This window comes from Ictidomys tridecemlineatus, chromosome 12 (assembly GCF_052094955.1).
Source record: "Ictidomys tridecemlineatus isolate mIctTri1 chromosome 12, mIctTri1.hap1, whole genome shotgun sequence".
In the NCBI taxonomy this organism is placed as follows: domain Eukaryota; kingdom Metazoa; phylum Chordata; class Mammalia; order Rodentia; family Sciuridae; genus Ictidomys; species Ictidomys tridecemlineatus.
Genome location: NC_135488.1, coordinates 32,463,170 through 32,478,032, shown reverse-complemented (window position 1 = coordinate 32,478,032; position 14,863 = coordinate 32,463,170). Strand labels below are relative to the sequence as shown.

The window sequence follows — 14,863 nt, the reverse complement described above, 5'->3', positions numbered from 1 at the left end:
TAAAAAAAAAATTGCAGGCTACTCTGATGCATGGTTGATGTAGAAACAAACCCAAGTTCTAAGCCAATTATGGTTTTTTTTCTTCCCTTGTTGGTCAGTGATTAATTTGAGGTGGGTATACTAGGTTGAATAGTGTTACCGAAAAAAGTTAACGTCAATGTGGAATTTCAGAATGTGGCCTAAAAATTTGGAAATACAGTTTTACAGATGTGATTAACTTGAGGTTGGACTGGTGTACATCTTAGAAGAAGGAGACTTAAAGACACACAGACCGCAGGGACGAGGGCCTGTGAAGATGGAGAGAGAGATCAGAGAGATGAGCTAACGCCAAGGAATGGCCAAGATTGCCAGGAGCCACCAGAATCTGGGCAGAGGTGAGAAGGTTCTTCCCTGGAATCAAAGCACTGCTGACACTTTCTTTTCAGACGTCTGGCCTCCATGTCCGTGAGAGAATAGATTTCTGCCGTTTACCGCAACTGGTTTGTGCTCATTTGTATGGCAACCTTACAAAACTAACCCAGTGGCCATGGGAACTAGATAAGCCAAGGCAACCCGAGGGTTTCTACTGAATCATTTATTTGACCACTTTTCCTTGCTATTATTATTACAAAACATTCACAGGACAGGTGGTAGTCTTAGGACACATTGATTCTTCTAGTATCTTCTGGATAGGCCAGAATAAGCTTCTTGCTTCGGGGTGCCCTTTATCAGCTAGTGGGGGATCTGACCCATTCTCTTGTACTTTGATGTAGCAGCCTGTGATCCTTTAGATGGGGGTTGCTCAGATAGACAGGGCCTGGGAGTGAAGAGGTGGCTTGCTGGGCATCCCTGAAGTCCATCAACAAGGGTTGACAGACGTTTGATTCTATTCTTACCACAGGGGCAAGTGTGTAGAGTTTGAGAGTCTTAAGGTTGTTTTTTTTTTTTTAATATTTTTTAGTTGTAGATGGACACAATACCTTTATTTACTTCTCTTTATATGGTGCTGAGGATCCAACCCAGGGACTCACACATGCTAGGCAGCTCTATCCTTGAACCCACAACCCCAGCCCCAGGGTCTTGAGTTTTAATTGGTCTTTATTGCCACAAATATGCTTCTGAGGTTTAATCTTTGTTGCTAGTAGTTGGGAAACAGTTGCCTCTTCCAATCCTGAAAACCCCTGCACTTTCCATTCCTGCTTGCAAACTGACGATGTCTCTTCTAAGCTGGTGACAAAGCTTATAATGCCTTGTCAGACACAGCCAATGGCAATATTCACCTTGTGCTTTCAGTGTCTCCTGGAGCCATGAGCTCTTTAGCCATGAGTGGTGACAGTTTTGTTAAATGTCAAATATAATATGAAGCTCCTTCCATCCCAGGTTCAAAGCCAGTGTTTTGGAACCTGGTAATGTGTTGGTTTATATGGCAAAAGTGATGTTGCTGGTCTTAAGGACGTTGAGACAGGAAGGCTATCTTGGATTACCTGGGTGGGACCAATGTAAATGGGTCCTTATCAGAGGGAGGCAGGAAGATCAGAGTCAAAAGAAGATGGACCATGCAGGCAAAGGTTGAAGTGATGCATATTAAAGACAAGAAGGGTCCTGGAGCCAAGAATGCAGACAGCCTTTAGAAGCTGGAGAAGACATGGAAACTGATTTCCCTGTGAAGCTCCCAGAGGGTGACCAGCCCTGCTAACACCTTGATTTGAATAGCCTTGGAAGACCCATTTTGAACTTCTGGCCTCCAGAACTGCCAGAGAATATACTTGTGTTGTCTGAAAGAAATTAGTTTGTGGTAATTTGTTACAGCAGCCAAAGCAAACTCATACAGATGGCATCCCCTAACCTAAGGACAGCAGACCACACCCACAGTGGTCATCTGGCCAGCAAACTAGTGTTTAGAAGAAGGGGAACAGCTAATGTTTCCTGTGTATTTAAATGCAGAGTCAATAAAGCATATGAGAGTCAGAAGATAGGAAGGAACGTTTTCCACTTAAGTTAGAACTTATTTGTCACTGGCCATGACAACGACAGAAAGGGAGGTTTCTGGGAGAGGAGGTGAGCATTCCAGTTGCAGCCCCCAGCTCCTGGATGGTGGTCCTGTCGCCTTGGGTCCCCTCCTAATCATGGAAACATAATACCCGGCTGGTGGTGGCAAGGATTGGAGCCACGGTGCAGCTGAGCTGGGCCCAGAGCCATGGATCTTGGGAGCCATTCATTGGGGGAGATGGCTCAGACCAGCACCCCTCCTAAGACTCACATATTGTTTCTTGTGACCTACAAACCTGGAGGGACAACTGACCAGCCCAGCACAAGGGGATAGAGAGCAATGCAGGAGCACCTAGGAAAGTTCTTTGTTTTGCACCCAAGGAGGGGCTCCGCGCAGGGCGATGAGGGGAGGGAGGGAGCAGTCGTCGGGTATGCGGGTGAGCAGCGAGAGGACAGGACAAGTGCGCGGGCGGAGAGGGGCCTGGTGAGGTGAGACGCAGAGGGCGTGCCCTCCAGTTCCCACACCCGGGAGCTCCTAGGAAGCCCGGAGCCAGACGCCAGCGGGATGGAGCCGGCACAGGACCTGGGACTCGGGGACTCATCTCTGCACCGCTACCTGGATGGCGAGTTCTGGAGCCTCAAGAACGAGCTGCGCAGGCTTCTGGGCGGCTGCCCGCTCTTCCGGCACAGGTACTGCCCGTGATCGCAGCCCCTGTGATCGCAGCCCCTGTCAGCGCCGTGTCCCCTCAGTCCCCAGGGCGTCCCCTCAGTCCCCAGGGCGTCCCAGTGGGAAGTTCCGCGCGAGGGCGGCGTGAAGTGTGCCTGTGAGGAGAGACAGACCTGATCGTCACCTCTGCAGATGAGGGGCTTCCCTTCCCCACGTGTCAGGGAAGAGTGGTGGCGAAAGGTGGGCGCCGCGCGCCACAGTGACGGGCGCTCCGCTGAGTGGAGGGAAGGATTGGCCTAAAGGATTCTAAACCTGCTTCTGAGTCCCCACCCCGCGTGTCCTACCCCTGGTGAGCACAAGGGGTAAGAAAAGGAGATGGTGTGGGCTGCAGGGATGGACTGACCCTGCCAGGGCGAGCCTGGGGTCAAGGGCTGAGGACTCCCAGTGCCCCCTGGAGTACTGTGTGCAGAGTGGGCAGCTGGACAGCAGCAGGTGTACTCTGGTTATAAGGTTAGGTTCTACAATGTCATTTGATGCCACCACAGCCCCGAGAGGTGGGCAGGAAGTTTGGTGCAATTCATTTTGGGTGGAGAAATGGCTCAGTTACTGGCAAGTTCTGGTCTGGACCAGAACTCGGCACTGCCTCCTGTGGGCTCTATTTTCTCCTGAGTCCTATGGGGCGAGGGGGCTGGCTCCTTTCAGGGGTCTGAAAAGACCAGCTAGAGCCATTTCAGAGTTTTAGCATAACAAATGGCACTATGAGGGTGAAGAGTGAAACTAGGGGTGGAAATGGAGCGAATTATATTCCATGCATGTAGGAATATGTGAAATGCACGCTACTGGGCAGCTCTAACTGACCCAAACTGGACAGGTCGCTGTGTTGGCTGAGTGGCTCAAGGCCAGTTAGCCCATGTACAGGTTCTCTCTTAAGTGAAAGGGTAAAGTTTCTAAGCTGGAAAGCTTGAATTAAAATGTAAAAGATTAGGTATTATTAAGTTCCTCTGTTACACCCAGAACCTGAAATTCCTGAGATAGTTAAAACAACACCCTACTGGCCATTTAGCCTAGGGCCCTGTGCAGTTTGTCACAGGGCCGGAACCAATCAGTTTGAATGTGTACCCTGCTTAGGAGTAACCCCCCCACACCTGTTCCCGCCAATGAATGTGCTAATCACGTCTCAGTTATCCCGGCCTCATGATGATTTGTTCTGATGTATGCAAAGCCCCCCCCCCCAAAAGTGTACTTAAGCTCTGCTTAACCTCTGCTCTGGGCTCTGGGCCCTTCTCCCTTCCTGAGTTAGCCTTGAGCCTCAGTGCGCTGAATTAGGATCCTCTTCAATAAACTCCCTCCTGCCCATTGCACGAAGCTGGCCTCTTGTGGTCTCTTTCTCCAACAATTCACCGGATCCTTACATTAGAAAGTGCTGGGCTGAGAGGGAAGGAGATGGTTTCAGTACAAGTCAACGTGTCCCTGGAGAGGAATATGTGTTCCTGCATGAGGGTCACCCAGAAGGAAGGTGGGAGTTTCAGGGAGTTGAAAGTGGGAGGTGTGGGGTGAGTATGTCCTTGAGGGTCTCCCCACACATAGTTTTTTTTTCAGAGTAGAAATTAGAAGTTTATTAAAGGACAGCAGAAAAGACTTCTCCCTGAGGAAGAAGGGGACCCAAGAGGTGGAATCCATGGAAGTGCGGTTGTTTCCCCTTTTTATAGTTTTGGTGATGGAATGTAGGTGGGAAGGGTTAGGACACAGGTGGGCCAAATGGGCAGGAAGGACTTTTGGGATGGGCTTATCACTTCTCTGGGATGGGCTATCTCCAAATCTGTTGGGGGCTGTTCATTAACGTTTCTTTGAGGTGGACTTTGGCCTAGGGCCTTTCTGGGACTTCATTAACATTCCATGAGTTGTCCTGTTTTCCCTGAGTCATTCTCAGCATGGCCTCCATTTTAGATTTCACTCCGTATTAGACCCAATTTACCTAACTACACTGACTACCTAACTTTAAATCTGGCTTCATTTTCCCCTCTAATTTGGGAACTCCTTACTGCTGTAAGGAAGGGAGGCGAAGAAGATCTTTCTGGCTTCTTCAGGCTGAAAAGGGACGATGTGTGGGGCAAGCAGTTTGGAGTCCCCTTTAAAAATCGGGTCTATCGAGTGGTCCATGATAGGCTGGAGGGCCATTTGAGTGATGGGTGGTCTATAAGAGAAACAAGAATTTATTAGTACTGGAACCATATTGATGTAGCAATAAATCCCATAGCACAGGAATATGCCAATGAGTATGATGGCAAAGACAAAGACTAACAATGTTTACCACCAGGAAGTACCAAGAACCAGGAGCTAAGATATTGTTTCCATGACAAGGTTGCTGAGGACATGGCTTCTATCTGAGCATGTAAATCTTTAAGGATATTTGTCACATTGCCAGAAATGTCAGGAATGTAAACACAACATTTAACTTTTAGGGTTACAGATGTCCTTCCCTTAAGGTACAGTTTAATAATTTAATATCATCTGATCTTGCAAAATCCTTTTACTAGTATGACCTGTGTCTAATAGAGAAATCTTTAATTCTGTTACTTAGGGCTGGATAACCATACTAGCAAACATTAAGCCTACCTGTGTTGGTTAGAAATAAAGACCTTAAGCTAAAAACTACTCTGGCAGTTCCTTTTGATAATTATCAGGCATTCCTGTCTGAGAATCTCTTTTGTAGCCTCCAGTTTACTTATTTATGGAAGTTACATTTAACTATTATTATTAAAATGTACAGGAACAGCTGTGTTTTGGCTTTGACTGTCTTTGCTAAGTGTTTAAGATGAAACAAGTCAAACTGACTTTTGTTTCCATCTATTGTTAACAGTCAGCTGAGTTACCCTGGGAGTCCTCGGGAACTTCACAGCAGCTTCTCAGTTCTGCTAGTGCCATTTGAGCTAGGATGGGTCCAGGCCTTGCTTGACCATGTGGCTTCCCTCGGAAGCATCAGGGATGTCTCCCTTCTTTGATGACCCTCCTCTTCACAGCAAATGCACTGATTGGCTTTCTGTCCTCCACTGGTCTTATTAATCTCCCTGATCAGGAGGTTATGTGGCCTAGAGTTGCAGAGCTCTTTGGAGAAGTCCCCTATTCCCTGATTCAGACTGACTCAGAGGGCAAGAGCCAAATATTGGTTTTCTTGGCCCTTTTGATTTAACTTTAATTTTAAAACTTAATCTTAAACATCTAGCAAATAAGTTAACAGCCTTATATTAAGGGTACTGGGCTTTAGTACCTATCTCTCTATCCTGTAGGTGATGACTTATTATAACTTATTATCTTAAATTAACCCAGGTTGTGTGTTCTTAAATCAGTACCTCTGCAAAACATTAACAGGCAATCTTTAAGCCATTTATGAGAAAACTACAAAACGAAACTAACTAGGGTAAAAACATTTATCTGCCTTAGGTCTTGAAGGGGGAAGGGAGTATGTACTTTGATCGGCCCAAATTTTTCTCTTGATTCTTTTTCCTGAGTGAGTCCAAGATTTTTTCTCTTTATGGCAGATATCATAGCTAAGTCTACTTTACACTGTTGGCATAATTTAGGATTTTCCCTTAGAGCAAAGAAAATCTGAACATACAGCACCTCACACCATTTCCTTTTTTGTAAATTTTATCAAACTGTAAAATTGTATTAAAATTGATATTTTCCTCTGGTGGCCAGGTTTCTCCATCAGAGAGTTTGTATTGAGGCCAGGCCAAGAAAATGAGTCGCCTTTTCTTGAGCGTCGGAGGTTCAGATTTATCCCAATTTTTCAATATGCAGGCTAGTGGTCCACCTGGCGTATTGGAGAGAGATAAGCTCCTGTCTGAGTGAGAAGAAAACAGGATTCAGGCGCCCCCGCCTGAAGGGGGCTCAAGAGAAAGGAACCTTAAGAATCGTCTGAGAGTAGCCCAGACCAGAATTCCGCAGTTGTTCCAAACTCCTTCCTCCACCTCCACGCATCCGAGGCAGACCGGGATTCAGGACACTGTGTACTCATGCCAATTGCTCTCCGGGCCCAGACAGAAAAGTTGGAAGTGGCTTTGGCAGAACCCAACATGCCTGCTCTGTATTGAACAGGTGATTGAGAGCTGCCTAGGCCGAGAAACATCTCACCCAAGTCTTGAAGAGTGGCGGCTGCACTAATTGCGTTTAAGTAGCCGTCGGGTGCCCACCTTACCCTCCAGAAAGAAAGAGAAAGATGCACCTCAAACAGACATGGGGTGCGTACACTTACCTTGGTGTAGAATCTCGGTCTGGGACCTCCAATATGTTACTGCTGTTGACCGGTGACGAGTCCTTGCTTCCCTGATGTTGAAGAATAACACCAAAGAAGCATGCTGAGGCAAGGTCAGAGTAGAAATTAGAAGTTTATTAAAGGACAGCAGAAAAGACTTCTCCTGGAGGAAGAAGGGGACCCAAGAGGTGGAATCCCCCCACACATAGATTTTAAAGTCATGGTTCTCAAAGTGCGTTGCTAGTTTCCACCGGGTACACAAGACCCTTTAAGAAGGTTCACCAAATTCAAAGTTATTTTTACATTTGTTACTGGCTTTTTTCAGTTTCATTCTTAAACTATTATACAGTGGCAGCTTCCAGAGACTACATGATGTATAGTTTTCCAGCAAATTAAACACAGGAGCAGAGACTGAGACCCCCAACTGCCTCTGTTAAGACAGACATTAAAGGGAAATATATCTTATTTTTGTTTTGCTTTGGAAAATAGTTATTTTCAGACACACTTAATGGACCTATTGTTACTTACAAATGATTTAAATATTTGAAAAACTTTGTAATGATTTCGAAGCTCTTTGGGGACTAAATTTGAAGGGTGTGAAAGCCCTCTCTGCCTATCTGCTTCTACACTCCTTAATGTGTTCCTGGGCTATTGCCTCTTTGCCCTTTCAATTTAAATAACTGCAGTTTAAAATATGGGACTGAAGTCAAAGATCCAAGATACTGATTTTGGCCAAGTAGAAGGCACTTCCTAGTGACCTATACCACCTCAGTGCAGGGACCCAGAGAAAGCCAGCCCAGCATGCAGAGCCTGGTTGCTGAGCCTGTGTGACTACCACTGGCCACTGGGGGACTTCCCCCTCACTGGGCTTGGCTGCTGGGTGTGGCTCTGTGGTAGAGCACTTGCCTAGCCTGCAGGAGACAGAGGGTTCCATTCCCCCGCACCTCAGAATGAGGAGAGTATCTGTCTTGATAGGTCGTCTTGAGCGTAGACAGGGAACTGTTGAGGAGACACACTGGCTGCATATGATAAGGGGAAAAAAGGAAAAAGGAAAAAGACATCTTGTTACCTTAACAAACACTTTGCCATTCTTTCTATGTCTTGTTTACTCACTTCATGATTTCAGAGTTGTAGTAATAGCATAGACATTTCATATTCTTTTTTCCCCAAATGGTTAAAGATTCTGATATCTATTTGATATCAGAAAAACTTTGTCATGAAAGTTTGAAAGTTCACATTGTACCTCAGGTTCCTCTCCAGATTAGAAGATAGTGATCTTACCTCTGGATGTATTAACGTCCTGCTAGTGTAAATGTCCACAGAAGGCCAGAAATAAACTGGACCACTCCCCAGACTAGGGAAGGCCTTCTGTGGTTAGTCCCCCCATACCCCAACGGGCCTTTGAAGTTAAGAGGGTGTTGGGGTGTGGTGTGACGGTGTGTATATAGTGGAAATCTTGAACAGGGTCAGCCACTCTCAGGACATGAGAGCCCAGGAAACAGTTTCCTTCCCAAAGAAAAGAGGTGGTGAAATTTCTTTTGCATACCTGCCCTCCTTCCTTCCAGCAAGGGTTTGTTCCTAGGTTGCTCCCAGAAACTCTGTGGTCACAGCCCAGGCCCCCCTCTTGGGATTGTTCTCCCCTTTCTCAAAGATTAGCTTACCCTCAGTTTTTTTCTGTTAGCGTGTCCCCCAGACTCTGGGACTGTCCCAGCTTGCTGAGGGCCATCCTACCCTATAATGCATACAGTGAGAGTGTTCTATTTGCCCCAACAACAGGAGGATTTTGGATAACTTAAGGCTTGCTATGGTTTGGATGTGGTTTCTCTCCCCATGGACTTATGTATTAGAAGCTCAGTCCCTAGCTGAGAGGTGGTGGGGTCTTAAAGAATACTTGAAAAACTTTGTTATGATTTTCAATGGGATAGATATCAATAGATATAACACACCAACTAAAAGCTCTTTGGGGACCTAGTGGGCGGTCACAAGACTGGCCCCTTCCCATTCTCTGATTTCCTTCTTTCCATGGGATCTCTTCTCCCATTGTGACACCATCCACCATGAGATCTTCTCCAGACCTGAGCAGAAGCCCATGCCAGGCCTTGAGTTCCAGAACTATGAGCCAAATCTCTTTTCTTTTACAAAGTTCCCAGCTTCAGTGATTTCATTATAGTAACAGAAAATGGCCTGATACAATGCTCCCATCAGGATTTGTAGGGAATATGAAAGCCAACATCACAAGATTGGCTTTTTGAAACATTTTTTACCTTTTTTGTTGAACAGAAGTTCTCATAAGGCTGGTGAGTGGGCATGCCCAGGTATGGGCATGCTTGGGTACAGGCATGCTCATATATGGGAGTGGTACACATCCCTCAGTGGAACAACTTAAAGAGCCCCTTTAATGTTTCCCTTCCCTGAGATCTTTCCATGCCCTTCCTCGAGATTCCCCTCCCCTTCTCCTGGCAGCTCCCTCTCCCCTTCTTTCTCCTCATTCCCTTCTCTTTCCTTCCCAAGAGCATTTGAACTTATCTTTTAACTTTTCCTGTTTAGTTTATTCCTTTAGTCTTATTTATCCATGCAAGTGTTTCACGAACACATTCTCACTATGAAGAGTCAAATAACAGGGAAAATTTGAAAGTTTCCTAAAATGTTCCCTCCTCCAACTCTTTTTTTTTTTTTTGTTCTTGTGGTGGTGGTAAAATACACATAACTTAAAATTTACCATCTTCACCATTTTTAAGGGCACAGTTCAGTGGCATTAAGTACATTCATAGTGCTGGGCAGCCATCACCACCATCTCCAGGACTTCCCAAATGGAAGCTCTGTACCATGAAACAAGGGCTTCCTGTTGCCTCTTTCCCAGCCCCTGGCAACTGTAATATTACTTTCTTTCTCTCTGAATCTGACCATTCTAGGTCCCTCCTCTCTAGGAATCATGCAGAACGTGTCCATTTGTAGAAGGTTTGCTTTACTTTCCATAATGTCCTCAAGTTTCATCCATATTGTAGCATGTCAGAAATCCTCCCTCTTTGAGGCCAAATAATATTCCATTGTGTGTACATGTCTCATTTTGCTTGTGTGTTCATCTATTGGTAGATATTTGGTTCCCAAACCACTTCTAATCCATTTGCATATTTGTAGGAACTTTTTAACTTCTTTTTCTATGAGTTCTGATACACATGTGGACATTATTTTGTTATACTAAATGTGTCCTTTCTTCATTGATGTAATGTGTGAACATACCTAATAAATTATACTGAGTTTGTAATGAAAATACCCTTCACCTGCCAGACCCCTCTCTATTTCATTTCCTTTCCTCTCGGGTAACCATTTTAATTCTTTCCTATTATTCCTATGTTCTTTAATTCCATATTCCTAAGTAATTGCTTGGATGGGCACTTTAAAAAATATTTTTGGTGCCAGGACTTGAACCCAGGGCCTCAAGGCTACTAAGCACATAGTCAACTATTAAGCTAAACCCCTGTGCCTGCCTCTTTTTGATTATAAACTGTGTTTCTGTCACAGAAAATGAAGATTTCTCACTATAACTTATTCTCTGAAGATCAGTGTACTGCTATTTTTACTTACATCATACCCAGACTTAGATTGTTATGACCATATAAATATAATTCCTAGCCAGTCCCTGGTACACCATGTTTCATTCCTTTCTGTCATAACTTTATCATTTCTTTCCCTGGAGATAGCCATCATGCCCTTTACCCATTTGCTTAGTTTTCTATACATGCCTCACTTACTGACCCCCACACTAGACACATCTGTCACAATTGCACTCCCCTCGGTGTGGTCAGACCTGTCAGGTAATCCCTGTCCTGCTCCTTCCAGCCCCCTGTGGACTCATGCATCCTGGAGCCCCCCTTCCATGGCCTTCCATCTGGCCTGGCTGTTTCTGTGTCTTTCACATCGCCTTCCCAACTGCCTTTGCCTCTCCTCTGTTTCCCCAGGCTTTCTCTTTTCTAGTTACTCTTTGGGGAAGATTAGAGATGTCTACAGATTCTTTAACACTACTACTCTTGAGAGGTGTGATTTGTCCCTTCTTCTTGAATAGGTCACGGCTTTGCCAACAGAATGTAGCTAAAGTGAGAGTGCACCAGTTTCCAGGCTCAGATACCTCTCATTTCCTGTTTCTTGAGGCTGTCCCTGAGCCATCATGCTGTGAGGAAGCCCAAGCTGGTTCATCTCTCACTTCCTGTCTCTAGAGGTTGGCCCTGAGCTGCCACACTGTGAGGAAGCCCAAGCTAGTCCTTGTAGACAGGACACATGGAGAGAGGTAAAGAGATGCTAACATTCCCATCTGCTCAACCCCTCTTATTTTCTGTTCAGGTTCCTCATAGGAAAAGTAGTGAACTAAAATAACAACTCATTGTTGTTTTAAGCCATTAAGCTTTAAGGTACATTCCTACACAGTCAAAAATAACCAGAACAACTCTCATCAATTAACTTAAGGAGAAAGGTATACCTAGGAATTATTTTTTTTTTTGAGACTTTTGAGATTTTTATGTCTGAAAATGTTTACTATTCAATCAACTGAAAGTTTATCTGGGTATAGGATTCTAGTCTGGAAATAAAATTTCCTTCAGAATTTGAAAGGCATCATGCCATTGCTTTCTAGTATCCAAAATTACTATTAAAAAATCTGGCTCCTTCTGGTCTGTGACTTGTAAATATAAAATGTTTTTTTTCCTCTTCCTTCTGGAAGCTTCTTTTTAGCAATGGTGATATGGAATTTCATGAGGAGATGGTTTGACCCCTCTTTCTCTCTTCATTGTGTTGAGCATGCTGTGGTCACTTTTAATAAGAAAACTCATGTTCCTGACCTATCTACATTGTTCTCTTATCTAGGGCTACTTTTACTCAAAGGTTGGGACCCCTGGGCTTGTTCTCTAATTTTCTTATCTCCTCTTGCTTATTGTCCATCTCTTTATCTTTCACTCTACTTCCTGGGAGATTTTCTCAACTGTATCTTCCAACTCCTCCTCCTCCTCCTCCTCTTCTTCCTCCTCCTCCTTCTTCTTCTTCTTTCTTTTTTCCCTTAGTATTAGAGATTGAACTCAGGGGCACTCCACCACTGAGCCACATCCCCTACCCTATTTTGTACTTTATTTAGAGACAGGGTCTCACTGAATTGCTTAGCACCTTGTTGTTGCTGAGGCTGGCTTTGAACTCACGATCTTCCTGCCTCAGTGTGTGGCACCACGCCTGGCTTCCAACTCTTATGTTTTAGTGTCTGCTATCATATTTTTAATTTTCAAAAGTGTTTTTAAAGTTCTTTGTTCCCCTTTTAAATAGCATCTATTCTTGTTTTCTGGTTATAAAGTATTTTTTTTTTGAGAATAGTTGATGATAATGTTTTAAATTTGTTCTTTTTTTTTTTTAAACACATGGCCATAGAATGTTCAATGCTAATTTTTGAGGTCTTCCCTCTTATTCTTCACTTTGCCTCTGGTTCCTTTGAGTTCCTTTTCCCTATTGTTGTTTTCCCCTCTGTATTTTGTTGGGGCTTTCATTGAATGTCTAGTCAACATTGAATATTTGTTCATGACTTGAGAAACATGAATAAAATGAATCCAATGCTGACTGCTGACCACAGACTTTCTTGACCCAGAGGAACCTCATTTGGTGGATCAGGATTAGTGCTTTCTTTTGGACAGGGCTAATTTCTCCAGTGGTGAATCCGCTGGTCTCCTGAGAGACTGTGAGTAGATGACAAGGGACAAGCCCTAATCCTGGAGCCTGGGATCTTGGAGATGAGCAAGGGAAAGGATAGTGTGTAGGCTCCTCCATTCATGACTTCAGGCTGGTCAGAAAACCGTGCTCCCTTCTTGAGACACTGGGTTTCTTTTCTGGGCTGTGAGGGAAGCATCTACTCCATGCCTTTCTCTGGCTTGTAGATGGCCATCACCCTTTCCCCTACCCCTGTGTCTTCATGACATCTTCCTTTGTGCCTATGTGTTCTCACATCTCCCTTTCTAGAAGGATACAGTCACATTGAGTTGGGGCTCACCTTAATGAACTCACTTCAACTTGTTTACTTCTGTAAAGACTGTCTCCAGATCCAGTCATGTCCTGAGGGACCAGGGGCTCAAGCCTCACAGCATATGAACTTGGGGCATGGGACACACTCAAACCTATAACAGGTGGTAAGTATTGCAGACAAAGAACAAGAACTTGTGTGTGTATGTGTGTGTGTGTGTGTGTGTGTGTGTGTGTGTCTGTCTGTCTGTCTGTCTGCTTGGGTAAAATGCAGTTTTATAAATTTAAGTAGAAACCCCTTACCTTTGACCTCAACTGGAAAGCCATTTCTTTAGAAATGCTGGATCCCCAGCCTAGCCCTGGCTGCCATCAAACAGGGTTTCAAAGAATGCCTGTTGAGTCAGTGAGTAGGGCTGGGGCCAGAAGGGATGCCTAAGGAGCCATCTCACACCAGCCTCACATAGATCCCTCTATAGATCTCCCTCTATGCTGCTGTGTGCAGTGCCCTGAAGCATGGTGAGGGCGTAGGGGGCTGGGGGTATTCCACGCTCTGCTACCAGGGGTAAGAAAGGAGGGCGCACAAGTATTCCTGAACACTTTCTTGTTATTTCGTTTCATGAGCCTGCAAAGGACAGTGTTTTTCCAGGTCCTTCTCAGACTCTGTGACTCCTGCCTGTGTATCAGAGATACATTGGCTTCTTCTCCTTCTCCTTCTCCTTCTCCTTCTTCTTCTTATTTTTGGTACCTGGGATTGACTCAGGGGCACTTGGCCACTGAGCCACATCCCCAGCCCTATTTTGTATTTTTTTTTTTTTTTAGAGACAGGGTCTCACTGAGTTGCTTAGGGCCTGGCTAAGTTTCTGAGGCTGGCTTTGAACTCACCATCCTCCTACCTCTGCCTCCTGAGCCACTGGGATTACAGGTGTACACCACCACACCCGGCTTAGCTGGACTTTTGATCCTGGAAGGAAACAGTACAGGGGGTGGGGCTGGGAGAGGGTCTTAGGATTGGGAACAGCTGCTTCTGTCTTCTCTAGGGTGTATATCCATCCACTAAAATGGTGATACATAGGTTAAAAAGAAGTCACACAAGAACAAAGCATGTTTTTGATATGGGAAATTCCATTTGGCTCTTCAAATATCTGGAAGCAGCTCCTCCCTGGTCCAGGTACAAACAGTCACAGGACTGCTGTATGCTTTCTTCACCACGTGACTTACTGAAGAGCACTGCCAGCCTCTTATACCTCTACCTTCAACCTTAAAATAATTGCTTGCTAGAAAAAGTGTTGCTAACTGTGCAAATGGACCATTTTCTTTGCCTCCCCTCCTCCTGGACCAGAAGTTCTAGGTCTGCTGGAGGAGGAGAAAGTCCCCACGCCCCTCAATGTCTTGGGACCTGATGTTCCTTAGTGGTAGAGCTCCTGGAAGGCATTTCTTACTCCATCCACTTCTAGAATGTGGGCATTGAGAAGGAAAGAAGACAGGTCATGGGGAAAGCTCCTAGTTTTCTTTTGTATCATATTGAAGCTTGGGGCTTCCCCATCTTCTCAGTAAGAATAACACATACAAAGATCCACTCAAAAAATGGATTGGAATTCATGTGTAAGACTTGAAATTGTAACTACTAGAAGAAAGCAGGGGAAAGGTTTCTTCATGTTGGTTTTTTAGTACAATCCCCAAAACACAGGCAGCAAACCCAAGAATAAACACTTGGAATTGCTTCAAACTAACTGTGAACCACACTCCTGGGAAGGGGGTTAGTACTGAAATTGTGTAAGAAACTCAAATAACTCAATTGTAAGAAAACAGACAACCCAGTTCAAGCAGAGACAAAGATCCTGACCAGGTATTTCTCAAAAGAAGACCCACAAATGGCAAGCAGTCTTGAAAATATTGCTCAACTTCATTAAAAATCAGAGACATGCAAATTAAAACCATAATGAAATTTAATCTCACACCTGCTAGAAGGGCTATTGCAAAACAGA

General features: G+C 44.8%; 1 protein-coding gene and 1 long non-coding RNA gene across 7 annotated transcripts in view; one reads left to right on the top strand and one right to left on the bottom strand.

Moving 5' to 3' along the window:
- Window positions 1-1,059: 1,059 nt before the first annotated feature.
- Window positions 1,060-2,906, bottom strand: LOC144369175 (uncharacterized). The gene is made up of 2 exons (XR_013428667.1): window positions 2,585-2,906; window positions 1,060-1,463 (listed from the first exon to the last, which is right to left on the bottom strand). It is a non-coding gene; the product is annotated as an uncharacterized LOC144369175 (long non-coding RNA).
- Window positions 2,424-14,863, top strand: part of Acoxl (acyl-CoA oxidase like) — a 337,320-nt gene continuing 324,880 nt past the window's right edge. For 2 of the 6 annotated variants that reach the window (XM_078028311.1, XM_078028313.1), the window contains exon 1: window positions 2,424-2,658. In XM_078028311.1, the coding sequence (XP_077884437.1) occupies window positions 2,534-2,658 (125 nt within the window). In that variant the 5' untranslated portion in view covers window positions 2,424-2,533. The remainder of the gene's footprint in view (window positions 2,659-14,863) is intronic. The other 4 variants (XM_078028310.1, XM_078028315.1, XM_078028316.1 and 1 more) reach the window with 3 other exon arrangements.